At 48.7% G+C, this 13,181-nt stretch overlaps 1 protein-coding gene across 7 annotated transcripts in view; it reads left to right on the top strand.

Moving 5' to 3' along the window:
* frya (furry homolog a (Drosophila)) overlaps nucleotides 1-13,181 on the top strand; it is a 108,033-nt gene that overhangs the window by 15,720 nt on the left and 79,132 nt on the right. Inside the window, exon 1 of one of the 7 annotated variants that reach the window (XM_061217631.1) lies at nucleotides 5,162-5,269. The exons of 5 other annotated variants lie outside the window; for them this stretch is intronic. In XM_061217631.1, coding sequence (XP_061073615.1) covers nucleotides 5,200-5,269 — 70 coding nt within the window. In that variant the 5' untranslated portion in view covers nucleotides 5,162-5,199. Of the gene's footprint in view, nucleotides 1-5,161; nucleotides 5,270-13,181 lie in introns of those variants that run through there. One more of the 7 variants, XM_061217636.1, reaches the window with a different exon arrangement.

Here is a 13,181-nt window from a genome sequence, read left to right as displayed (position 1 = left end):
CACAGTAAGTAGGCAGGTGTCAGTAGTTTTATTTACTTTTGTTTTGCCTTTTCAAACATGGGAGGGGAGGGATCACAAGACCTGTGACACAGGTTCCGTCGGAGCTGAATCCTCATCGCCTTTGTCTTCGGTCGTAGCCGAGGGCAGCGGCAGTCTTGGTTTTGGAAGGCCTTGCAGGGCCCTGACACCTGAGAGAGCTTTTGCTGTTCGGCCCGGTGAATAATTGTTTCGGGGGTGTGATGCAATGTCACAGCCATTAGCTTTCATTTGCAATGGAAATGAGTCCGTGCTCGACACAGCCATTTTGGTGAATGTGGAAACTGGAAAGCCAGGGCTTCTTGTTTGTGCGTGAGTGAGTGAGTGAGTGAGTGAGTGAGTGAGTGAGTGAGTGAGTGAGTGTGTGAGTGTGTGAGTGAGTGTGTGAGTGAGTGAGTGAGTGTGTGAGTGTGTGAGTGAGTGTGTGAGTGAGTCAGTGAGTGAGTGAGTGAGTCAGTGAGTGAGTGAGTGAGTGAGTGAGTGTGTGAGTGTGTGAGTGAGTGAGTCTGTGAGTGAGTGAGTGAGTGAGTGAGTGAGTGTGAGTGAGTGAGTGAGTGAGTGTGTGTGTGAGTGAGTGAGTGAGTGAGTGAGTGTGTGTGTGTGTGAGTGAGTGAGTGAGTGAGTGAGTGAGTGTGTGAGTGAGTGAGTGAGTGAGTGAGTGAGTGAGTGAGTGAGTGAGTGAGTGAGTGAGTGAGTGAGTGAGTGAGGACATTCTTTACTGTGCAGAATGTTCTGTATTTTGCCCCTCCAGGCCTGGGTGTCAGGGTGAGTGGCACATCTGGTCACTAAACGTGTTAAACAATAATGTAAACTGTCAGAGAAAAGTGTGTACTGTAACCAGCCTGGGTTCTCATAAGGGCTGTGTGTGTGTATCTCAGTTAGGCTCAGAGATGTGTGTGTGTGTGTGTGTGTGTGTGTGTGTGTGTGTGTGTGTGTGTGTGTTTATACAGTGGGCTCCAGAATTTATTATTGGCAAATTATCTGCACATTATTTTGTGGTAAATATTCACAGAAAATGCTGTAAATTAAAAATAGTACTTTTATTCACATAAGCTTCAGTTCCCAACATGTGGAAAGCAGTGTGCTTTATTAATAATTCAATGGAATCAAACAAAGTCTAACATTTTTCAAATACAAAAATACATTTCCCCCAAAAACAGGTTCCACGATTATTGGCACCCCTGGTTTAATACTTTGTGCAAACACCCCTGTCAAAGATTTCAAAGTAAATGTATTGAAATAAAATGATGTAGTTTTCCCATAGGTTTGAACATAAAATATAGATCATTATCCATGTTGTTTATCATACGCATTTTTATTTAGGGTGGCAATCATTCTGGAGCCCACTGTATATGTGCTGTAGTTGCAGTAACAGTTGCCTCAGTATAAATATCTTCGTGTTATAGACCGTCTGTAAGGAGTGTGTAAAGAGCTGGGTATATTTATCTAAGTTAAGTCTCGCAGACTGAATCAAGCTTGTGACGAAGCTGGCATGTGAGACTCAGAGGAAGTCAGACTGATACGCTCTCTGCTGTGGGCTGGTTTCAGTCAAAATGTGTCCTTACATTTGCCTGACAAATAAATGCAAGTTTGGCATTTACATTCCCTGAGTGCCATCAGGGCAGGCCCTGGAGGGGTGGGGGGTGTGGGGTGTGGGGGGTGGGTTGCTGCCCTGTGGTTTAGGCGGAGTTCCTGTACCACTCTTTTGAATTCGGAGACCACACCTTTCCCAAATCAGATCTAAGTGCGAGGCCTAACAATAGGGCTACTCCTGTCTGCAGTTTCATTTCATCACCCGCCCCAACCCCCACCAAATCACCGAGAACACTCGCTGTCATATCCTGTTTCCTGTCTCGCGAAGGTGTGGATGACGGGGAGTCCCGTCGCCTTTCGCAATGGAGATGAGGTATCTGCCAGGTGACATAAGGAGGGGGAGAGGAGGCGGGACCACCATTGTGCTTTAGAAAGTTTCATTTCAAAAACAGTCCTGTGGGCCAATTTTATTTATTTATTACAAGGAGAGGACAGCCTAGGGCTGTTGAAAAATGTCTCTGGTGAAATGCACACTGCAGTTGCCTAGTAGATGGAAGGAAATAACAGCTCCTGTGCATAACATTTACACCTGTACAGAGTCATTACTATATTAATATGTAATTCAGCCTATAACTGCAGGAGTTGGATGGCGTCATTTTAGGATATTTTGAAATCAATGAATGAGTAATGTTTTCAAACATACACGCTGTCGTTTTTCTTTAAAAGATGAATTTATTTCTCACTATTTTTACGACTATGAATTTCCCCGAGTGTGTGAATTTGTTTATTTTATCATTTCAAGCTGTTTCATCATTCCTCATGTCTATTTTCCGCTGAGACTGTGTACCTCATTCGTGTTTATTTCTTTGCGCTCCAGGTTATTCGAGGCACTGAATAACACTAAAGCACCTGCTGTATCATGGTTAAAAAGGAAAGTGTTTAAAAGAGAGCTGTGATATTACTCTCATATTCTCTACTTACAAGTGGAGGGTTAGTCCTATAACGTTACCATAGTGATAGGAATGACCGATTCAGTCCGGTAGTTGAAATTGAGCTGTAGGTGAAATTATTGTCACATACAGAAACTATACAGGTAATCAGTTTGGACAAGGGGGCAACGCCAAAGATCCGAAACATTTTAACTTTTAAATCTACATTAAAAATTGTACCATACACCGTGACCACCTCGACACCAAAACCCAAAGCCCCCTTTTGCTATTGTTCAAGCCTAAAAATATGTTTCATTTGAACAGTGAACGGTCTAAAGTAAGATACCCTTAGAATACACCAGTGTCAGTTCTCAGATCTATTTGTTGCCAGGTTACTAGCACAACAACAGAGAAACAGCCCCCTCCCTTCGTAGCCCCTTGTGGGCTGTGCCTTTAGATCTGTGTTTACAGGCACAGCCAGGGAGGAGCTATGTTCCATCCTGATGTACGTGTGTCCGGGTGGCGCCCAAACTTTTATACCAGAGGCACGCAGACGGTGGCTGTGAGTGACAGCTCTTTTTTGGGAGGTGTGTGAATAGGCTTTCGCCACTAAGGGAATTCCCAGTCGGCATATATTTATTTTTAAATTTTAGCCTTTTAGCAGACGCTTTTAATTCAAAGCGTAAGTGCGGAAGTTCTTCAACAAGTTATAAGCATCAAATTCATAAAAAGCAAAACACGCATGAAGGGCAGTTCTAACAAAAAAAATGATAGTCATTGTCAGTGCAAATGTTTTTTTTCTGTTTTCTTTTATTTTTATGTAGGATGTATCCCCAAGAAGGATATTGGGGGGGGGGGACTAAGGTACCGTCTGAAACAGTGTGTTTTCAGTCTGTGTCGGAATACGGGGAGGAATTCTACTGTCCTGACAGTGGTAGGCAAGTCTTTCCACCACTGAGCAACCAGAACGGAGAACAGGCGTGAACGTGCAGGGCGTACACCACCTGGTGTATCTCCCTGCCGCGTGATTGGCCACGGGCTCTTCAGCGGAACACAAAGGTAACCGTTAGAGGGCCCGGAACTGTGTAACCATGGTGATCAGGGCGGGCAGGTCGTAGGTCACGCCGGTGGGGGTGCATAGCTTTGTCAGACCCTGGGCCACAGTGCTCTGTGGAGTGTTAACTGGACATACCACTAGGGAGGACGTGAACTGGCTGTGCGGATGTGAAGACTTCCTGTTGATAAAACATAAAACATGATATCATCGTAGGTTACAGCGCTGTTGTCATCATTACAACAGATTAGGAGGCCTCTGTGTTCGGCAACTGTGCTTGGAGGGAACAGTGTCTGTGATTGGTCAGGATTACTCAGTGGGCGGGGTCACGCTGTCACAGTGGAGTGGTTGCATTACAGCACACAGACTGATGAGTCAGCTCACCCTGTACTGTAACTATACCTGTGTCTCACATGACACCAGCCTCCTCTCTCTCTCTCTCCCTCCCTCTCTCCCTCTCTCCAACTGTTGTCTCTCTTGTCTTTCTTTTGTACTTTTTCTTGCTCTTCCTCAGTCTCAAGCAGTGAAACTCTCAGTCTGACCATGTTTAGGTTTCTTTCACTTTTTTTGTGCTCTCATTCTGTCTCGTGAGGCCAGGGAGATGAGCGAAACGTTTTTAGTCGCGGTCCGCAGGTCCTTCAGCTCAGCCAGGCTGCGCCGGGTTAAGTGCTCTGTTCCTTAGAGTAAAGAGTGCTACAGAGAAATCCTCCTGATTTCCCCCGCCCCTCCTTTCTGATATCCCTATCCTTGTCTACCCCCCCCCCCCCCAAAAAAAATAAAATAAATAATAATAATAATAAAATAAAATAAAATGCACTTATGATGACGACTATGTTTTGAACAGCATTCCATGTGTATTTTCCTAGTTCTGGATGTGATGCTTTGACTTGTGGTAGAACCTAAGCACTTGTAAGTCGCTTTGGATTAAAAGCGTCTGCCAAATGACAAAAATGTAAAATGTAACTGCAGCAGGACAGTGCCATCGCTGTATCGTCCCCGGCCCCTCGTGGGTGCGAGTGTTCGGCGACAGACTCTGCGCGTTGGTCAGCGGGGGAGGCTGTGATTGGGCCGAGCTCCCTCTCTCTCCTGATGTCCCAGACCCCTTCGAGTGCGGTGGTTTTGGCACACCGCCCCGGGGACAGAGGCACGCTTAGCGGCGGCCGCACCGCTCAGACAAATGGCGGTTATTATTAAGCGCTCTCGGCTAAGAGGATTGGCTCCTGTGTTCTCGCTTATTTAAAGAGGCCGCTCCCCCGCCCGCTGGCTGCCACGGCTTCTCTGTAGGGGAGGGGGGGAGTGAGGGGGGGGGGGGGGGAGACGGAGAAAGAGAGAGTGTGAGAGAGGGAGAGAGGGAGAGAGTGCGTGAGAGGGACAGAGAGGGAGAGAGTGTCAGAGAGGAACAGGGAGGAAGACACAGACAAACAGGAACAGCGAGAGGGAGAGCGAGAGCGAGAGAGCGAGAGAGAGAGAGTGTAGGCTGACAGCCGGGAGGACAGGAGGAGGAGGAGGAAGAGGGAGAGAGAGTGGGGGCTCCGTCCGCGTCGTTCGGGAGGTGTCAGCGGGCTTCTCGTGCCCGCCCCCCGTCCCGTCCCGGTTGCCGGGGGACGCAGTTGCCGCGGTGCCCTCGCGCTCTCGCCCGCCGCAGCCATGGCCAGCCAGCAGGACTCGGGCTTCTTTGAGATCAGCATCAAGTCTCTGCTCAAGTCCTGGAGCGGCGGTAAGCACCCGCGCACGCTCTGTTATTGTCCTGCACGTGCTCCCAGAAACGGCGCGGACTGGTATCCTTCCTCTCTCTCTCTCTCTCTCTCTGCCCCTCTCTGCGTCTCTCTCCTTCTCTCTCTCTCTGCCCCTCTCTGCGTCTCTCTCTCCATCTCTCCTTCTCTCTCTGCCCATCTCTGAATCTCTCTCCCCCTCTCTCTCTGCCCCTCTCTGCGTCTCTCTCTCTCTCCCTCTCTCTCTCTCTCTCTCTCTCTCTCCCCCTCTCTCTCTCTCTCCCTCGCTCTGTTGTCCTGTAGGTGTCGGTGAATGTTATGGACTGTAAGTAGCCGCTGTGTCGTTGGGGCGGTTGTGGTGAGGTCGGCGGTAATGGGATTAGCGGAGGTTTGGTTGGCCAGCCGCGCGGTGCGCTGCCCTGTCCTTCAGCCGCGTCCCCGTCGTGTTTACACCGTGTCGTAATCCGTCCTTTACGTGCTCTGGGAGAGGAACGGGCCAGCAGCGGGGGCTCTGCTGTCCAGGAGCTCTCCCGCCACGGAGACCAGCATCCGCGGCTCACGCCTCTGCTTCCGTGCCAGCGCGCGGACAGAGAGGAGGACAGATAAACGTGTGTGTTATGCAATGGATTACACACCGCGGAGGGAAGGCAGGGACTTCCTGCGCACATCTATGTAGCTTCATTTCTGCGGTTCTGTCGCGTTTTCACATGATTTCCCATCGCGTTGCTGTCCACAGTCAGCCCGCAGTTTATCAGCCCATCACCTCGTAAAATAATTCACCCCCTGCTTGTAATCACAAAATTAATCTTAAGCTAACTGCTCTTAAGATAGGGCTAATTCAATCAGCCGATATTAGGCCGCGGCAGCCAAGTTTGTATTCATTTTTGACCTTTTTTTTAAAGTGTTTGTTGATGTGTAGTTTGTTCTTTTTGGTGTTTTTATTTGTGCGTGACAGCAGGGTTGTTTTAGCGGCTCAGCAGGTGATCAGTGTCTCCTGGGGGACTCTGACTGTCAGCTGATCCCAGAATGCCGAGCGGCGCAAGAACGCGCTTCGCCGGGCTGTCGCGTCAAACTCTTCTTCTCCTCTCACCTCACAGCCTCGCACCTCCTGGAAGAGCTCCAAAATCCTGTCTCTCCTCAGCCAATGGGCTTCGCTGTGGGAGCTGTTTGGAGTGTTGGGGGTTTTCATGAGTTTGCCACACAGTTTGGGGGTAGGGGAAAGGCTACTGCAGGCACCATTGACCCCCCCCGTCCCCCCCGTCCCACCTCACATCAACACTGCCTGCCCGTGGGCATGTTTCAGGTTAACGTTCTGTCGTGTAAAGTACAGAACGTCCTGTATTTACTGTAAACTGCCCCTCTGTGCCATCCCTCTGTGCACCTGTTTTGAGAAGGATTTTATAACTACCATTAGTGATTTCAAGCTCTCTCTCTCATTCTCTCTCTCTCTCATTCTCTCTCTCTTTCATTCTCCCTTTCTCCTGCTCTCTTTCACTCTCTTGCTCTCTTTCTCTCTGTCTCTCTTTTCTCTCGCTTTGGTCTTTTCAGCATGATGTCAGACTACTAAAACCGAGCTCGTGTTCGGCCACTTGTTTTTCTGCCTCTTTGCCAACTGCGGTGCAGGAAGGGAGCCCAACACAGAAGACGGCGTCTTGCCACACCATGGTGAACGTGTGGTTTTCAACATTTCATCATGCGCCAGTGTTGGGTTCTGTCCTGTTCGGGGGAAACGTGGGCCAGCATGCTGCTCTCTTTAGCCGGTCCAGTGGAGGACAGTCTCAGCCCAGCTCTCAGCAGGGATTCATATGGAAACACTGGTTGCACTGCAAAGAAAACATCAGTGTTTTAGTCTAGTAGTCGGACTTATAAATAATGTTTTAGAAAGTAGGAAATATTAGCTTGTTTTCAGTTACTGTTTGCTCGACAAGTTAAATTTTCCTATCCCATTGGTAAATCTTGAAATTTGTAAAAAAAAGAAAAAATTTATTGGCAATATTTTAGTCTTTTTTAACAATAAAATGAGTCTGTCTTAAGGGGACTGTCCTGTTCCTGGGCAGGGCGGGGTGTTAATGGCCCCAGCGCCAGGCCTGTGAATTGTGTGAAAGAGCCTCCTGGCCTTCCCACCAGGAGTGTGACTCCGGGCAGCTCACACTGCGAAAACTAAAGAATAACTCAATCTCAACATAGAACTTATATTGAGACTTCAAATTCCTACGCACTTGTAAGTCGCTTTGGATGAAAAGCGTCTGCCAAATTACTAAAATGTAAATGTAAATTCTTACTTCTTTGCTAAATAAGACCAAAATATTGTCAATGATTTAAGACAGTCTTGACTCATTTCAAGATTGATACGATAAAATACATTTTCACTTGTCAAGCAAACAGTAACGTAAAACAAGCTAATATTTGTCTACTTAAGAGAGAAAAAAAACAAGATCTTAGGATCTTAATACCAGACTAAAAACGCTTGTTAAGACAGACATTTTTGGCAGTGCGGGGCGTATGGCGTCTCAGTTGGCCGCGCTCGTGAAACATGTCCTGGTGAAACCTCTCTCTGCTGCAGTCTCGGGGGCTGTCACTCAGCCAAGGCTCGGCTCGCCAACGCAAGCCCTCACACGCACACCTCAGTCACCACCTTTGGGTTGTTTTTTTTCCTGCAGTTGTCGGTGGTGATGGTGTCGCCAGTGCGCTCTTGTTTGGCGTTGGACCGATTTTGAACATACCTGTGGCGGGTGGGGTGTTTCACAAATCAGGATTACTCAGTTAGCTGGATAACCCCTCTGAGTAAAACCCAGAGCCCCCCCCCCCGCCCCCACCGAATCTGGAACATAGACCTTGAAAGTTGTGGAGCTGTTCTGGGTTTTACTTGCCGCAGTTATCCAGCTAACTGTCAAACTGTCATCCCGCTTGATGAAACCCCTTGCTTTGTGAAATACACCCCCAGCTCGTTCTGTGGTGTGCTCTTTTGTCATGTAGAAGCGTGTGCAACTGTCACAGACACATTTGCTTCCGAATTCCCCATTCACATCTGATTCTCATCAGTTAAATTAAAGCAATAGGAAATAGACTGGATTATAACTTTTGGGGGAATTGCTGAATGCTTTCAAACCAAATAAACAGATCTGACATATCTGGTCGGTTTAAACTTTACTTTACTTATTTTATTTGACCGCATGTCTTCAGTTCCCAGAATCGCCTACATCTTTCAGCATATGGACTGTATATCAGTGAGCAGATTTTCTGAATGACCCCAAATTTGTTAATATGCCTGCAGTGATATTTTTTTTCTTATTCCAAAAATAATTTTGTTCTTTTTGTGGGAAAAGAATGTGAGCCCACTCTGTTCAGACAGACTTGGACGATGGCGGTTTTTCCCAGGGTTGGTGAGGGATTGGAGAGTGAGCCAGCCAAGGGCGTGTATGCTATTCTAAACTTTATTATACCAGGAAAGCCCCATTGAGATAAAGAATCCATTCTGCCAGGGAGACCTGGCCTACAGGCAGCACTATTAAAAGCATGTATGATGTTTGTGTGTGCTAATTGGTGTGTGTTTGTATGTGTGTGTGTGTGTGTGTGTGTGTGTGTGTGTGTGTGTGTGTGTGAGAAAGAGAGAGAGCGAGCTTATTAGATGTGTTTGTGTGTCTGTACAAGTGTGTGCATGAGCTTGTATGCGTGCGTATACATGTTTGTGCACGCAAGCTTGTTTGTGTGTGTGTGTGTGTGTGTGTGTGTGCGTGCGCACTTGTGTGCTTGTGTGTTTGTATCTGTTGTGAATGTGTTCATGTGTCAGTACTTGTGTGTGTACATGATTGTGTGCAAGCTTGTTTGTGTGTATGTTTGTGCGTACAATCTTGTTCATGTATATGTTTGTGCGTGCAAGCTTGTTTGTGTGTATGTTTGTGTGTGCAAGCTTGTTTGTGTGTATGTTTGTGCATACAAGCTTGTTTGTGTATGTTTGTGCATACAAGCTTGTTTGTGTATGTTTGTGCATACAAGGTTGTTTGTGTGTATGTTTGTGCGTACAAGCTTGTTTGTGTATGTTTGTGCATACAAGGTTGTTTGTGTATATGTTTGTGCGTGCAAGCTTGTTGATGTGTATGTTTGTGCATACAAGCTTGTTTGTGTATGTTTGTGCATACAAGCTTGTTTGTGTATGTTTGTGCATACAAGGTTGTTTGTGTGTATGTTTGTGCGTACAAGCTTGTTTGTGTATGTTTGTGCGTGCAAGCTTGTTGATGTGTATGTTTGTGCATGCAAGCTTGTTTCTGTGTATGTGTGTGTACAAGCTTGTTTGTGTGTATGTTTGTGCGTACAAGCTTGTTTGTGTGTATGTGGGTGTGCAAGCTTGTTTATGTATGTTTGTGCGTCCAAGCTTGTTTGTGTGTTTGTTTGTGCATGCAAGCTTGTTGGTGTATATGTGGGTGTGCAAGCTTGTTTGTGTGTTATTCTGCTTGGTGTGTGAGAAAGAGAGATTGAAGGACAGAGCGAGATGCAGAGAGAGAGAGAGAGAGAGACAGAGGCGTTGTTATTCCGCCTGTATTGTCCTCCAGGGAACGTACATCGTGCTCAGAGGCTTTTCAGCGTAGCGGTGATGTAATGCTCAGTGTTCCTTAGCTAGCCTCTTGTTTGCCGAGTCACATGTAGGGCCTCAGGCTTAATCCAGCACCCTGCGCCTCCAGCATGGAGCCAACCCCCCTGCTCCGACCCCCCCCCCGCCCCCTCTGCTCCATACCCTGCTTCCTTCCACCGCCCGGAGCTGGCCGGGCCTACCCCCGCATTGTCCGCACACAATACAGCCCGCGTTCGCTCTGCCCCCGCTCCATAAACAAGCCGGGAAATGCATACCCGTTCCAGCGTTGCCATGGCGCCCCGGCTGTGAGCTTGATGTGAACCTGGCGGGGGGAAGTTCCCCTCCACTCGAGATTGTAAATGATCTCAAAGGCGCAAACGGAAAGGCAGTTACCCCATCATTCCTTTGCGCTTCGTTTGCGTGCCGATCGGTGAGCGCGTGGGTCGGGATTGCGTGTGACAGCGTTTCCCTCGCGCCCGCACGCTCGCTGGGGCTCTCGCTGGATGTTTTTTTTACTGTTTGGTAAATAGCTTTGCTCTCTGCCTCGCGTTCTCCACGTCCCGGTCCTCTTGCGGGTTCTGGGGTTCATGTCAGCTGCTCTGCAGAACGGCCTGTGGCGTAGTGGTTAAGGTAAATGACTGGGACACGCAAGGTCGGTGGCTCGAACCGGTGTAGCCACAATAAGCTCCGCAGAACCGTTGGGCCCTTGAGCAAGGCCCTTAACCCTGCATTGCTCCAGCGGAGGACTGTCTCCTGCTTAGTCTAATCCACTGTACGTTGCTCTGAATATGAGCGTCTGCCAAATGCCAAATAATGTAATGTAAAAACCCAAAAAAGCAACATTCCCCTGAAAGCAGCCCTGTGGTCATATCCCTGTGGGCAGAAGAGCCTGACATAGAAATGCACAGCGTCGTGTGTGCTGACCTGCATTACTCTAACCCGTATGAGACGTGAGCATACGTTTCTAGCGCTTTATCTCTCTCTGTTTCTATTACCTAGTACTGCTGCAGGGCTGTGACATGTATTTCAGGCATTTTACAGTTGGGGCTTTGAGACTTCAAAGCCTAATTTGGCAGAGCTTACTGTTTAATGGAGCGATTCTGCGGTATACGTGACATGTCTTGGATTTACAGTGCAGCTCAGATTCTAAGCTCCGGCTTTCGCAGTGTATCAAAACAACAGCCTTCCTCTTAAGATGCACCCCGAGCTCCTCAAGAGCATGTTCCATAGGCGAAGCGCCCCCAACCTTTCAAAACTTTACATTCCAACTAGATCAATCATGAGCGGCATGCTCGAATTGTGATGTAGGTCACTTAGATACTTTTATAATTGAAGATGTTTTTTTTTTTTTTTTCTCCCTGGGAATCTTGTTTGCATAGAGATAGCGTTGCAGCCTCATCTGGTCGGGGTGTAGTATTTCGGCGTTGGAATCTGGAGTATCTGCGCTCGGTTTGAGTCCTGGCTGCAACCGCGACGCATGAGCCGGCGGCCATACGGGAGATATTAACCGCAGGGTAACCCCTCACAAGTGTCCTCCGTCCTCTCAAACTGATTTACCCCCCCCCCCTCCCCCCTCCACCACCACGGAGGTGGGTGATTACGCCCCGGTGGTCGGCTCCTCGCTCCCTCTGCACGCTGGGGTAGGGTGTGTGTGGCGGGGAGGCCGATCTGTCAGTATAGTGTGTACCCGGAGATAAATATAGCGCCTGAACTATGCCACCGCGCAATGTTGGACCTCGTCACTCTCTGCAGTGCCTCAGCTAAAATTCCTGCCTGACCTTCAGTCTGGGGAGGCAGCTGGGCGATCACAAGGCAGCAGAGAGCCGCTGGAGAAGGCAGCGCTCGCTCAGGCTCGAAAAACCCTCAAAAACACCCCTCTCTCCCCCCTCCCCCCCCTCCCCTCGACCCGCGCCCAGGCCGGGTCCCCTCGCCATGGAGCTGCAGGACCTCCGGGGAACGGACGCTATGGAGGACCTGTAGTCTGTGTGCTTTTTTCTTCTTCTTCTTCTTCTTTTTTTTTTTTTTCATCGGACAATCCCTGGATACCGTTGAGTCTCCCCTTTCCCCCACCCCCTGCCCGGCCATGGAAGGGATGGCGGTTTGCTGGAGCAAGGCCAGTGTCATCAGCTTCATAAAAGGGCTAGGTAGGTGGGCTGATTCGGGCGGGACCAGAGCTCTGGACCCTGCTCAACCCCCCCACCCCCCCGCCCCGCTGGGCAGGAACGCACGCTGGGGATTCCACGTGGGGCGGACTGAAATGTGTAGTTTCTGTTGGATTCGGGGGTTTGGTTTGGGTTTGGTTGGGTTTTGCGCGCTGGTCAGGAGGGCATGCGGACCGCCCCTGCCCTCACCCTACGCCCTGGCCTGAGCCCCTGATTCTGGACCGGGACCCCCTCCACCCTGCCTGCGGTGCTGTGTTTCTGGCCGTTTGGCATTTGTGCCGCCCCTGTGCTTTACGTTACTGTGCGCTTCCCAGGATCTTTTTCTGTCTCAAAACTGCTGCGCTTTGGGTTTATTTAATATTAATATTTCTCGCTTTCTTTTTTTGTTCCTGTTTAGAGTTTCACTGTGCCTCTAAGCAGGAATTTCAATGTGATTAAATTATGCCCAGTTCATTTACTTATTCTGACATGCCAAAGACAGTGTTTCTGTTGCATTGAGCCAGCGATAGCCTCCCAAAAAATGAGTGTGGAATGGATTCATTCACTCTGTGGGCGTGTAGAGAAGCCTGGAGGTCGTTCGCTTTTTAAAAATGTTTTATGATTTCATGAGTGGTTTAATCCCGTGCTGCCAGCTGGCCTGGTTTTCACCCAGATCTTCTCTAGCCCGTATTCCCGCAGCGTGGCCTGTACATTGGTGCTGAAAGGCTGTTGATATGCTGGTCTGGTGTTGGGAGTGTTTCCACAGTACTGCAATGTCACACCTTTGACCTTTTAAGTAAAAAGCCATGTCTTGTATGCTGATCCCTCATTACACGAGTGCAGAGTTTGTTATTTACGGTGTTTACAGCCATTGTAGTCTTAAATGGAGGCTGGTGTCTTCGGGTTTTCAGACTGCGAGACCATGGTTCTAAGCTGCTTTCAGGATTAACGCAATTATAAAATCTCATCACATTTTTGCTTTCTCACCTTTTTTTGGCATCCTTTGTCAACCTCTGCATGTGCAGGAGAACACCTGCCCTCAGTCACAGTCCACAGACAGTTCTCACAAGGCCACAACAGATCAGTCTGTGCTTTTTCAGAGTGACATCCACAGCACTTTCCCCAAGCAGGGTCGATGTCTCGGTTGTGGGCCACGCTGTCCAAACACTTCAGTGTCCAGCTCTTTGGCGGTTTAATGTGGGCAAG

This window comes from Conger conger, chromosome 13 (assembly GCF_963514075.1).
Source record: "Conger conger chromosome 13, fConCon1.1, whole genome shotgun sequence".
Taxonomy (NCBI): domain Eukaryota; kingdom Metazoa; phylum Chordata; class Actinopteri; order Anguilliformes; family Congridae; genus Conger; species Conger conger.
The sequence above is the reverse complement of the archived record's forward strand: the minus strand, read 5'-3'. Positions and strand labels throughout refer to the sequence as shown.